Source organism: Typopeltis vanoorti, chromosome 25 (assembly GCF_054136105.1).
Source record: "Typopeltis vanoorti isolate ZY-2024b chromosome 25, IOZ_Tvanoo_1.0, whole genome shotgun sequence".
Classification (NCBI taxonomy): Eukaryota; Metazoa; Arthropoda; class Arachnida; order Uropygi; family Thelyphonidae; genus Typopeltis; species Typopeltis vanoorti.
The window spans coordinates 58,439,599-58,453,830 of record NC_143573.1 but is presented as its reverse complement, the minus strand read 5'-3'; the positions used below and the strand labels follow the sequence as shown (position 1 = coordinate 58,453,830).

At 34.0% G+C, this 14,232-nt stretch overlaps 1 protein-coding gene across 2 annotated transcripts in view; it reads left to right on the top strand.

Annotated features, from left to right (window-relative positions):
- Tfb1 (transcription factor B1) overlaps positions 1-14,232 on the top strand; it is a 165,134-nt gene that overhangs the window by 66,565 nt on the left and 84,337 nt on the right. For both annotated transcript variants that reach the window (XM_090414441.1, XM_090414442.1), the window contains exons 6-7: positions 69-225; positions 6,980-7,129. In XM_090414441.1, the coding sequence (XP_090270567.1) occupies positions 69-225; positions 6,980-7,129 (307 nt within the window). The remainder of the gene's footprint in view (positions 1-68; positions 226-6,979; positions 7,130-14,232) is intronic.

Sequence of the window (14,232 nt, the reverse complement as noted above, 5' to 3'; positions counted from 1 at the left end):
TACTTTGATTAGAATATTTATTCTTTATTGCTTATTGATATCATTATCATATTTTCCTTGTCCTGTAGAGATGGCAAAATAGTCAAAAACAAATTGTTAAACAAGATGTTGGGGTGTCAGCTGCGTTCTTAGCAGATGTTAAGCCACAGACTGATGGTTGCAATGGGCTAAAATATAATATCACTCCTGATATCATAGAATCTATTTTCAGAACATATCCTGCAGGTAAGTTTTGGCATATATAGTTCATCACAATGTTACTTGTTAAATAATTTTTCTTACCATTTTCAAAAATTGTTTCATAATGCATTTTGTATGTGTCCATTACTAGAATGCATATCAAATTAAATGTTTTTTGACTTCAACTGAAAATATGACTGTCATCATCTTTTTCGTCTGCTTCCTTTACTTTACTTGCTATTGTGACAATTTGATTGTTAATCTCTGAAATATATATATATATATATTGCTAATTGGTGAAGAGAAATTGTTGTTTTGGAACAGAGTTGAAGCAACTAAGGCTGTGAGGCCATTTTATAATGTCTGAATTGCTTGGATTTTTTTCTGTAGTTTGCTTTTTTGTAGAATGAAAAACCCTGATGCCTCCAATTGAAAGTCCATATAAAAAGGTCTCCAGAAATACAACATACATCTACTAGCTACAAAAATATTTTACTTGGCAAAGGTATCAGTCAATCTCATAATAGATGATGTTTTAAAAAACTAAATGTTATGAAGGAAAATAATAAAATTCACAGAAACAAGATATGTACTTGCTGTGAATCCAGACTCACTTTTGACACATTCTTTGACTTATCTTTGCAAGATAATTTATTTTTTAAATAACACTATTAAATAAAAAGCTTTTTCATTCTGTAAAATGTTCCAAGCATTTAATTAGTCTAAGCTAATTCTTGTTATGAGCTGTGAAAATAAACTTATTGCAAGTGTACATTTAAAAATGGTATTGAAAACAGGGTGCTTAAGTGTCAAAGCTGTATAATTGAGAGGAGACCTCTGTATAGCCTTTAAAAGAAATTCAGAGAACTGGCCAGGGCTTCTGATCAAATTTCCAATCTTCACCTTCTTGTGGTGTTCTCCATTAGGTATGTACCTGGATACTGAACAAATGAGGATGGGCTGGCAATTTGGGATTTAGCCAACCAAATTGTATTCTTATTGGTGTAAACCACAATATAAAATGAATAGTACAACATGGCAAAATTTCATGCTGGCTGGGGTGTTGCATGGTTAAACAAGGCCCCCATTGTTTTTTCCAGGAAACCAGGGTGAACAGCGAAAAGTCAGCTACTGGAACAAATCCTGAAACACACCCCAACCTGACATCACCAGAGTTCAAGATCAGTACTATCAACATAAAGAAGCCTGAATGGCAAAGAAATGGAGCTAGCTGAGTACCAGATCAACTAAGTACCAGATCAACATAGTATGGGATACTGAAACAAAAAAAGAGAAAATCTGGTGAGATCTTTCTGAGCAATAAATACTAAATGTTATATTCAGGCAATGACAATCAGGGAAAAGAAGGTGTAGCAATAGTGTTGAACACACATTACTAAGCTAACCTTCTTGAATGACAATCAATATCAAGTAGATTGATGTGAACAAATATCACAAATGGGAATTGGACAATGAGACTTCTTTGTGCCTATGGTCCCACAGAAGGTTCTACTAAGGTAGAAGTGGAGGAATTTTTTGATGCTTTAGAGATAGCAACTGACACAATGAAAAAGGAAAAGTTGATCCTTGTCAAGGATCTAATCAGCAGAGTAGAAAATGATTATCAGACATACAAAAATATTTCGGGGAAAATTTGGAGAAAAGAGCAAAACTAATAATAATGGTAAATATAAATATGAGGATGGTCTGAAAAGTTCTAGGCATAACAATTAAAAAAAAAACGAATTTATAATTTCAAAATTATTTTTATTTTTCAACATAATTCCAGCGCCGTTATCCTGTCCCTGTAGTAGTTCTCAGTAAGATCTGCAAAATACCCCTCTACAGCTGCAATCACCTCTTGATTCGAAGAAAAACACTGACCAGCGAGGAAGAGTTTTAGTTTTGGGAAGAGATAGAAGTCAGAGGGAGCTAAATCTGGAGAATACAGTGGATGTCTCAACAATTCATAGTGCAGATCCCTTAATTTTCCCATTGCCAAAACACCTTCGTATTGGCAGGTGTATTGTTCTGATGAAAGATGATTTTTTTCTTCTGCAAACCGGATCTTTTCTTACTAATTTTTTCATCTAGTCTGGTTAAAAGATTGGAATAATATTCCCTGGTTATTGTTTTACCATTTTCAAGATTTATAAACAAAATGCCTTTAGCATTTCAAAACACCGATGCCATTACTTTCCTGCTGATGGAATTGATTTTGTCTTCTTTGGAGCTGAACAACTGGCTTCTGTCCAATGTTTTGACTGCTGTTTGGATTCTGGTATGTAATGGTGAATCCAAGTCTCATCTATAGTAATAAATTGATGCAAAAAAATGTTAAAATGCTCCAAGCACTGTTCAGAGATTTTCATGCCAGTGCGTTTTTGATCTGCTTTGAGGAAGCATGGCACCCATCTTGTGCAAAGCTTTTTCATTTGCAATTCTTCATCTGCAAAATATATCCTACACATTCTTTTGAAATGCGTATAGTCTCAGCAATTTCACTCGCTTTGACTCGCCAGTCATCCAATACCATATTGTGCTCTTGGTCAATGCTTTCTGGAGTTGTTACACTTTTTTGGACGTCCTTCATGTGGATCATCTTCAAGGCTGGTACAGCTATGTTTAAACTTGGCAGCCCATTTCTTAATTGTTCAAAACGAAGGAGAAGAGTGCCCATAAACTTTTATGAACTTCGAATGAATTTCTTTTAGCATTAAACCTTCTTTTACAAAGAATTTTATAACCGCACAATACTCAATTTTATCCTTTTCAAGGGATAGATACAGACAACACTTTTGCTTCAGACAGTTGTATAAAACAAACTACTGATAGAATGACTTTCAATTTTACATGGATGCTTATGACAGATGTACCATCTTAGAAGGGAAAAAAATCTTGCCGATAATGGTCGAGGCCAAGAACTTTTCAGACCTGTTGGATTTCTGATCAGGACATGGACTGGTTATTACTAACACAATGTTCTAACATAAAAATGTGCACAAATTCACATGGAGAGAAGAGGCAAGAAATAAGAAAAGTCTCATTGGCTGTGTTATTGTTGATAGTGATGTTTTCTCCCTGGTGCAGGACACTAGAGTATACAGAGGATTTGAAATTGGAAGTGATCACCATTTAATCTCAAGGAGAATAAAGTTGCATTTCATATTGAAAAGAAGAACTTGTAAGAAAGTTTTAAAGTGAATAAAAGTTGAGCAGCTCTCAGATGTGAACTGTAGACTAAAATATACAAACATTATTTGAAAAAATGAAAGAGTTTGAGAACAGGAACCATACATTTGAGCTTCAGTGGCAAATCCTGAAGAAAACATTGATTGATTCATCCAGAGAGGTCTGTGCTGAGGTGTCTGCTAGGATAGAAAAATCAGATCTTCATGGTGGACACAGGAAGTTGAGGCAGTGAAGATAAGAAGAAAGCATATCAAAAATTCCAGGCAAATAAGTCAGCTTGTGCTCTTAGAGAATACAGAGATAAATGTAAGAAAGCTAAACACTGTGTAAAACTAGCTAAACAAAAGTCATTGGGAGAGTTTGGTAAGAACATAGAAAATAAATATCAAGACGGTGGCAAAATATTCTGATGGCTATTGAAAAAGCTCAAAAATGGAGCAAAGAGTGCTGTAAAAGAAATTAGAGATGATAAAGGTGACATGCAAAGTGGAGAAAAAGATATCCTTGATGTATGGAGTAATTACTTCAAAAAATTGCTTAATGAAACAATCATTAACAGCACAGTGGTAAAAAAATCCTCAATTGCCATGCAATCAGGAATACATATCCATACTTGAAGTAGAAAAAGCCATCAAAAGCCTGAAATGTGGAAAGGCAGCAGGAGTAGATGATATTCGACCAGAAATGTTCAAGTATGGAAATATAAAAGTCTTACACTGGTTGTACTGCATAGTTCTTTTCTTCCAAAATTCTTCTCAACCGTTTCTCAAGTATAATTGCATAGATCTTGCCAGGAACACTCAGTAGGTAAATACCTCTGTAATTCTCACATTCAGTTTTATTTCCCTTTTTATACATGGGTACTATGAGAGTTCTACTCCAATCATTGGGAATTCGTCCCTCTGTCAAGGCTTTCTGAACTATGCAGTGCAGCCACTGTAAGACTTTTATACCACCACCATACTTCAGCATTTCTGGTCCAATATCATCTACTCCTGCAGCCTTTCCACATTTCAAGCCTTTGATGGCTTTTTCTACTTCAAGTGTGGATATGTATTCCTGACTGCATGCCTGGTCAGTGTTTTTTATCACTGTGCTGTCATCACTGCTTATTTCATTTAGCAAATTTTCAAAGTAATTACTCCACACTTCAAGGATATCTTTTTATCCCGTTTTCATGTCACCTTTATCATCTCTAACTCCTTTTACAGCTCTCTTTCCTCCATTCCTAAGCTTCTTCAACAACCTCCAGAATATTTTGCCACCTTCTTCATATTTATTTTCTATATTCTTGCCAAAGTCCTCCCATGACTTTTATTTATACAGTGTTTAACATTCTTGCATTCGTCTGTATTCTCTAAGAGCACAAGCTGACTTATTTGCCAGGAACTTTTGATAGGCTTTCTTCTTTTCCTTCACTGCCTCTTTAACTTCCTGTGTTCACCATGGAGTTCTGATTTTTCTATCCTTGCAGACAACTTCACCACATGTCTCTCTAGCTGAATCAATCAGGGCTTTCTTCAAGGCTCGCCACTGAATCTCCAAGGTTTGATTCCTGTTCTCAAACTCTTTCATTTTTTCTTCAATAATCTTTGTGTATTTTAGTCTACAGTTCACATCTGAGAGCTGCTCAGCTTTTATTCGTTTTAAAACTTTCTTACATGTTATTCTTTTCAATATGAAATTCAATTTTATCCTGCTCAAGACTAAATAGTGATCACTTCCAATTTCAAATCCTCTGTACACTCTGGTGTCCTGCACCAGGGAGAAAACATCACTATTAACAATGACATAGTCAATGAGACTTTTCTTATTCCTTGCCTCTTCTCTCCATTTTGTGTTCAATGCTATAGCTACACCTTCTTTTCCGTGTTTGTCATTGCCTGAATATTGCATGGCTGGCCTGGTTGGCATATCTGCTCTCCAGCCAAAAGGCTGTGGGTTCGAATCCCACCATGGGCATGGTTATTTGTGATTGTCTGTGAAAATACTAGTGGAGGTGGTCTGTGGTAGATGGTGTTGATGTAAAAGATGCAGATAGTTGTGGTTGTTAGAGACGGAGAGTCGTAGAGTAGATGTCCTTCCTCAATGAGTCTTTGGACTCCCTGGAGGTGTTACATAATAATAATAATAATATAAATTTTTTCTTCCTCGTTCGTTCAGTATGCAGGTAGATAAGGTGCACCACAAGAATTTGAGGATTGGGCATTAGGTTAGAAGCCCTGGTCGGTTCTTCACATTCCTTTAAAGGGTATGTGGAGTCCTCCTCTCAGTTATACAGCTTTGACCCTTAAGCACCCTCCAAGGTGCTTAAGGATTGAATAGAATTGGCGAATAAAAGCTAGCAAAACAAGTGTTTGATGCCAAGATTGCAGGAAAGAGATCCAGAGAAAGACCAAGGTCTAGTTGGATTTGTCCAGTCAGAACTGCCTTAGAAGAACAAAATGTTAGATATGACAATATTGGAGTGCTTATAAGTAATAGACTAATTTCGAGGAAAATTGTTGATAGGAGATTAATAATAATGTAAACTTAATCATGTAGTGCTGTCATAGTAACCTGAAATCCCTTAGGAGTATATGTCAGGAAAGTGATGATGATGAATTAGATACTGTTATTTAATGGTATAGTAAGTAGGAATGATGTGAAAATTGTAGCACTGTCTTATATAGTACTTGTACTAGAAAGAGAAGTTGGTTGTTCCTTATTGCAACCATTAAGAAAATTCAAGAAAGTTATTGAGATATTTCTGGCTATGCTACCAAACAGTAAAAATATTGTTTTCATATTGTCACCATATGGACAGTCTCAGAACAGCTGCAGATAAAGTTCCTGCTTCAGATTTCTTCATAATGTTTGCTTTGGGTAAGAATAAGTGAATGTTGTCAAGCCAACTAGTTATTTCTCATTGAAAATGGTGCATATGAGAATAGTGAGAATGGAAATACCCTTTAAAGGTGGTCATCCATATTCTTGTCTATCTGGTCTTTTCTTTGAAGACTGATAGATGAAAATTCCTGTTTTCATTTGATTTTCATTTTGCCTGATAGAGAGAGAAATATCCTAAGAATTCAGCTGCAAGACAAAAATACAGAAAGTTATTTAAGTTGTGAACTCACTTTTCTGCCATATTCATGTTGCAGTTTTCATTATATATTGTTGGAAATACATGTTTGCTTTACAACTGGTGAAATTAATATTGTTGGTTTATTTAAAAATTGACTGGTTGAATTTTCTCAATAAAAGTATTTTTCTGGTTATAATGAACCTGTTGATTAAAATTATATATTTGGTGTCAACAAATGGAAGGTAGTGAAACAGTGGAATTAATAAATAGTGTACACAAATCATTATACACTACAAATGCTTTTATTGGAGATATCACTTCATCCTCAGTATTCTTTCTTGTCCTCCCTATTAAATAGTCCTCCCTATTAAACTTACCATTGGTAAGTTTAATAGGGAGGACTATTGTGGGAGCTTTAGATTAAAATCACCATTACATTTTTGTAATGAAATATTTCTCTTAATTTATTGATTGGATTTCATTTTATATTGAAATGTGCATATATGTGTCATTGCAATGGATTTTTTTCCCTTCCTTCAGTCAAGAGGAAACATATGGAAAATGTACCAAACAAGTTATCTGAAAATGAGTTTTGGACAAAATTTTTTCAGTCGCATTATTTTCATAGGGACAGGCTCAATTTTGGTTCTCGTGATTTGTTTGCTGAGTGTGCAAAGAATGATGAACAAGGTAAGTGTTTAGCTTACAAAGTTTGAGGGATTTTTTGGGTATTTTGCTTTATTTTCTCTTCTAAGTTTTCTTATCTTTAATGTGATAAATATATTATTGTCACTTGCAATTAAATAAGAGTACTGTAACTTTAGAATAAAAGTTAACTTCATTTTTGGTTTGTTTTTCTGTATTTTGCTTTAATGCACATATTCTACACTTATAAAGAGGTATAGTTAGTTATTATCAATCCATTTCTGAAGTAATGATAGCCTATTAAGTTTTAATTCTGAAATCTTGTGTTAGTCATTAATGATATCAGTATTATTCCCATCTTTATCACTCCACAGTATATTCCTTTTTCTATTAAATTATTAAATATTGTTGTCATATTGTCAGTAATCTGGTTTTTGGACAACTTTTGTCCAAATTTCACCATAAATGAATGTAAATTGCATGTTAGTGACATGGGTGAGTTAAGAATGAGATAATCTAGAAATGAGATTTTATCTTTTCAGCTACTTTATGCATCCATTAAGCAAATTGGATAGTGTCACATCACACGATGAAAATATCCATTTTTATGTAGGCACCACATGAACTTCCATGATGGTTTGAGATTCAAAACCTATAGCTAGTAGGTTAGAAAATGGAGGTATTGCCTGTTGCAACCTGGAAAACTGTAAAAGTAGTTTCAAACCAATTTATGTTGATTTTAATCTAATACATCATTAGAATATAAATGTTAATAATTTTATTTGAGCCTAAACAAATAGATTTAATCACCTTGAGACTTAGCAAACTAAATTGTGTACTCTTTACTAGCTTACACCAAACATCTTGTCTGGATTATTGCCTGGTTAAACAAGGCCCCAACTGTTTTCATAAAAGAATTAGGACAAATAGTAAAAAGTAAGCTACTGGAACAAACTCGCCTTCAGTGTTATTGAAGATAAACATAATCAACATAAGAAGTATCAATAGAAAAGAAGTGAACTGTCATTAAAGAAATCTCACGTTGGTGTAATTGGTGTCACATGAAATTAACAAGACTAAAATAAAGCAGATTCTTAATTATATGAAGAGCCAAAGGCTTCAATTCGGTGACATATAAACTTATTTAAGTTAAGGGATATTACATCCCATATTGTTTCATAGCCGAATAAGAAACTCAAAGAGTTTCATGCCGAATATGGTAAATATATAAAGTTCGGTGAGTCCAAGCATAAGCAAATACCTGGATAGTATTACAACTGACCCTTTAAGGAGTGCAACACTGAGGCAACTCATGGTAAGGGTGTAGCAAGCTTCGATCACTATTCTTGATATTTCCCCATAATGTGAAACCCAGCTCCTAGGAGCTGTATTACTGTTTTACATTATGAGTGAGAGAAGGTCACTACCCAGAACAGTTTCAACCTTTATTGAGGTCTCATCAGTGAGTAGGTAGACCTAGAAATACCAGGTTTGTAGCAAACAGAACTTACATATACCCTACTATGAGAATTGCCAAGGTGTCCTAATAAATTATTAATTATATGAAGAGCCAAAGGCTTCTTCAATTTGGCGACATATAAACTTATTTAAGTTAAGGGATATTACATCCCATATTGTTTCACCAAAAGACAGCAATGCCTTCTTCAAATACGCTGAAGTATACAACATTCCTTGCTCTTGTGGTCTAAACTACATATGTCAGACATCAAGAAGTCTTCAAATAAGAAAAATAGGAACACATAGGGGATGTTAAAAACAACAGATTAGACAGTTCTAGATTAGCCCTCCACTTCTTCAACACAAGCCACACCATTGAATGGGACAAAAGTTCCATGCCTTATCTAGAAGACAATTTCCGGTGTCGCAATTTCAAAGAAGCCACAGTGGTTCTCCGTTCTGAAAGCAGCCTAAACAGAAATTGAGGAATGATCCTGCCCTGTGGAAAACTCTAATAAGATTGCTAAGCTTGCCAGAATTTAATTTTGCTGCAAACTACAGAGCATGCACACACAACAATAACTAATGAAACACATGCTCCATGTGTATGATGCTATGCATCTTTTTAATTTTGTTATATTTTATATGTTTGTTCTATGTACTAGTGAATTTGAGTTGTCTTCATTGTTTGTATGCCCTGAAGAAGCCAGACAGCCCAGTTGGTGAAACTTGTTGGTATAATTTATCATTAAATTTATTGGTCCAAAAAAACCCATGTAATCTTATTCTAAAATTCTTCTTTTTTTTTTTTTACTTTTTTCTTTCTTGTTCATGTAATCTTGTCATATATCCCATTAAGAAAATACTCCATTGCAAATGATTTAATGCTTATTCAAAATAAAAAGAAAGACCTGAAAGTAAACTACAAAATCAAACTTGCATACAGAGATTCATAATCACATTGCTGATATATGCCCTCATATCTCATCAGTGTGACAGTGTACACAATTTTATGATAGTACTACATAAAAATTACATCATTACAAACTTCCTATCAACACTTTTTCTCCAGATTAGCCTGTTTTATGTCAACATTCCAATATTATAAGATCTTTTATTTCTGTCTTCTAAGGCACTTTTTACTATATCAGCTCACCTACATCTTGTGGGTCATCTTTTTCTTAACATTCTGTTTAAGTGACCATACCACTTGAGATTAGCTCTGCTAACACATTCCTGAATGTTAACAATGTCATAAAAACAAGGCTATTAGGAAAGAATTTCCTAATAGCCTTGTTTTTATTATGATACTGCCATTGATGGCATGTATTCAGTTCCTTAATCTGTCTCAGGACTCCATCTGTGGTTTCCAGTCTTTGATCAAGAGTTTTATTTCTAACCCAGCTCTCAGATCCATAAGTTAAAACTGGTTTAAAAGCCGTCTTGTATACAGCTAATTTAGTGTTTTGACTAATTTCTCTCTTCTTCCATATAAATTTATTCAGTTGACTTCCTACCATACACCGGCTTTGTTGATTTTGTTGTCTATTTCCATGTTTAATTTACCATCTTCACTAAAAATTGTGCCTGAATATCTCAAATGTTTTGTTTGTTGTATAATTTCTCCATTCACAATGCAGTTGATATTTTCAATGTTTCTGCCTATTGTCTTTGTCTTGTTATTGCTAATTTTCATACCAAATTTATTACAACAGTTATTCAATTTAGTCAGGGAATCTTGCAGACTTGTACTGGATTTATTTAAAAGTATAACATCATCTGCATAAAGTAAAGAGCTGAGATTAACATCTCCAATTTTGATATCAGGTTTAATACCACTTTCCTTCATAATGTGATCCATATAGATAATGAATAACAGAGCGGGTGATGTACATCCTTGTCTCACACCAAATTTAACATTAAACCATCTTCCTGTACTTCCTTCAATCTAACTGCTGACTTACAACTCAAATAAAGACTAAGTATTGCTTGCTATAATGTCCCATTGACACCATATAACTGTGGCGTTTTGAATAGCTTTTCTTTTGGCACTTTGTCATATCCTTTTCCAGATCTGCAAAACTTAAATACAGATCTTTGTTATATTCCCATGATTTCTCAACTATTTGTCGTAAAGTGAAATCTGATTCTGACAACCTCTGTTTGACCTGAATCCATCTTGTTGTTGTTCTTCTCCTCCACAATTTTTCTTAGCCATTTCTCAAGAATATTTGCATAAATCTTTCCAGGAACACACTGAATAGAGAAATTCCCCTGTAATTCTTACATTCAGCTTTTTTATAGATGGGTACTATGAGATTTTTACTCCAATCATCTTAAACTCGACCCTCTGTCCAGGCTTTCTGAATTATGCAAGTGTAGCCATTGTAAAACTTTTATACCTCCATATTTTAGCATTTTTGGCTGAATCTCATCTAGTCCAGCTGCCTTTCCACATTTCAGATTTATGATATTTTTTTCTGCTTCGAGTAGAGATATATATTTCAGCTGGCATTCCTGTTGAGTGTTTTATTCCACCATGCTATCACTGCTTGTTTCATTCAGCAATCTTTCAAAGTAATTACTCCATACATCAAGAATATCTTTATCTTCAATTTTTATGTCCCCTTTATCATATCTAATTCCTTTTACAGTACTCTTTCCTCCGTTTCTGAGTTTTTTCAATAGCCTCCAAAATATTTGACTGCCTTCCTGATATCTATTTTCTATGGTCTTACCATGCCTTTTGTTTAGCAAATTTTACACAGTGCTTTGCTTTCTTACATTTTTCTCTGTATTCCCTAAGAGCATAAGCTAACTTACTTACCAGGAACTTTTGATATGCTTTATATGCTTTCTTCTTTTCCTTGACTGCCTCTTTAACTTCCTGAGTCCACCATGGAGTTCTGATGTTTTTATTCTTGTAGATTACCTTACCACATGCCTCTCTGACTTAATCAAAGTGTTTCTTTACGGTTTTCCACTGAATCTCCATGGTTTGTTTCTTGTTTTCAAACTCTTTTAGTTTTTCTTGAGTAATGTTTGTGTTTTTGAGTACAGTTCACATCTGATAGCTGTCATATCATCACAAATCATATAATAAGTATATAATTTGTATATACCTACAAATAAGTATATATTGAACTTGGATTCATTTCAAAACTTTCCTACACACCCTTCTTTTCAATATGAAATTTAATTTTATTCTGCTCAACACTAAATGGGGATCACTTCCTATTTCAAATCCTCTGTATGCTCTTGTGTCCTGAACCACTGGAAAAGATCAGTGTTAACAATAACATAGTGAAGGAGACTTTTCTTATTCCTTGCTTCTTCTCGAATGTGTACAGATTCAGATTTGTACACATTTTTATTGTTGGAATATGGTGTTAGTAGTAACAAGTCCATGTCCTGAGCAGTAATCTAGCTGATACTTACCATTATTAGTATTATTGGCATGTACACCTTATCTTTTAAATTAAACCCATTAAGCGATTGAGTCTTCGGATACCTACACAACCATTTCTTTCATTTAAAAAAATTAAATATATTTTAACTAGTGCTAATATAATCTTCAGATTACAACTTCAGACAACATGAAAAACACTCAGATTTGTACACATTTTTATTGTTGGAATATGGTGTTAGTAGTAACAAGTCCATGTCCTGAGCAGTAATCTAGCTGATATTTACCATTATTAGTATTATTGGCATGTACATCTTATCTTTTAAATTAAACCCATTAAGCGATTGAGTCTTCGGATACCTACACAACCATTTCTTTCATTTAAAAAAATTAAATATATTTTAACTAGTGCTAATATAATCTTCAGATTACAACTTCAGACAACATGAAAAACACTCTAGCTACACTCTAGATAACTGTTGGCTTATGGTAACCTTCAGTTACCATAAGCCAACAGTTATCATCCTATATGGGCAAAACTTCAGAAATTTCAGTTTCTTGCTCCCTACATGACAGCATCATAATCAGTGAAATTCTTCTTCCATCTTAAATCATAGAACACTGAACACAGAATATCTTGTCGGCATCCAAAACATTTCAATAATTAATTTGCTTTCCATATGAAAGTAACAGTAAGCTCCATTGAATAAGTAATTACTAAAACCACATCAACAGTTTCACCTCTTTAGAATGAATTTACTTTCTGTATGAAGGTCTCGCCATTCTTCAGTAACTTCACCTTGTCATGTTCATGTCAGGGTGATTGGAAATCTCTTGCCACCACCTTGACCTTTTGCTAGGTTGAGAAAAAACACTTCATCCCACCACAATTTCATGTTTGCATATCAGCAGACATGTTCCTTTTTTTTTATTGTAACCAAATCTGTGTAGAGGAGTGTGTATGAGTGGGAGCAGAAATGTGCTTGTTTTAGGATTTATTAGAAAACAATAATTAAAGAGAATGTTATTTTTGAATTACTAAAAGGTGGAAATATTGTGAATCGTCATTAATGAGCCATGTGAGAATGGCAAATGTAAGAGAGAAAGAACAGTTTTGAATGGAAAAGTGTTCATTACTGGCAAATGCGAATTATTAACAAATTACATTTTTTATTATCATCAAAATACATTTTTTTATTATTACCAAAATACAAAATGATGGTACAACATTTTTTATTATATAATACAAATTAATATTATATGTGTGAGTTCTATAAGTTGCTGGCTGGAACGAATAACATGTGATCCTCTATGCTGTAGACATGCATATTTTCATTTATAAAAGCATAGTAAAACATATATATACATATGAGGAGAGGGAAAGGGATTTGTGATGCTGTGATCAAATTTAACACTCTCTGACCTTGAGTCTCTTCTTTCACATGCTCCATGAGAATGTTGTCTCGTAGTAACTCAGTAAATTTGCTGAGATACTGATTGGCCTATAATTTGTGACTTCTATTCTGGAGCCTCCTTTATGCAGTGGAACTATTTTGACCTTTCCATGCCCTTGACACCTTCCCAGAACTGAGGCTCAAAGTAAGCTGCTTGGTTTAAGAAGTTGCCAGTTTCCTTGCACATTATCATAATATATGGGCCACCTAATCCAGTGGCCTTGTTCATATTAAGGTTATTGAAGTTCTGCAATATGATAAGCACCTCTATTCTTCCATCAGTTATTGTCACATCTGGCACTGGAATATCTTCAGCTGCATGATATGCACTTGCAAAATGATTACTTAATAACTGAACTATTTTGTTTGCTTCTGTTACCTGCAGTCTTTTGGCTGGAGAGCAGATACACTAACCACTCAGCCAACCAAGCCAAGTAGTGTCTGTTATAAACTGTTAATAAATTTTCTTTCTTTCTTCTTATTTAATCCTTGTTTTAGATAATTATGACTACTAATTGGTTCTTTGGAACTCTTCTAGTGTGTTCTCTTCTCATACAGCTGTCACCAAGACTTGAATAGTAAGCATGCTATGTGATTTATGTCACCCTTAAATGTTTTTGTGCTACTATACCCTCTCTCTCTCTCTCTCTCTCTCTGACGATGCCCTTGTAACACATGGTGAAATATTAGAGACACTGTTTTATTCTCCATCTTTTAAACCATTATTCATTATCTCATACCTGACACACCGTTCTCTAATAAGCTTAATGAATGTTTTTAGCATTGTAAAAATAAACCCTTATCCTGTTAGCAATAATAATATACTGTAG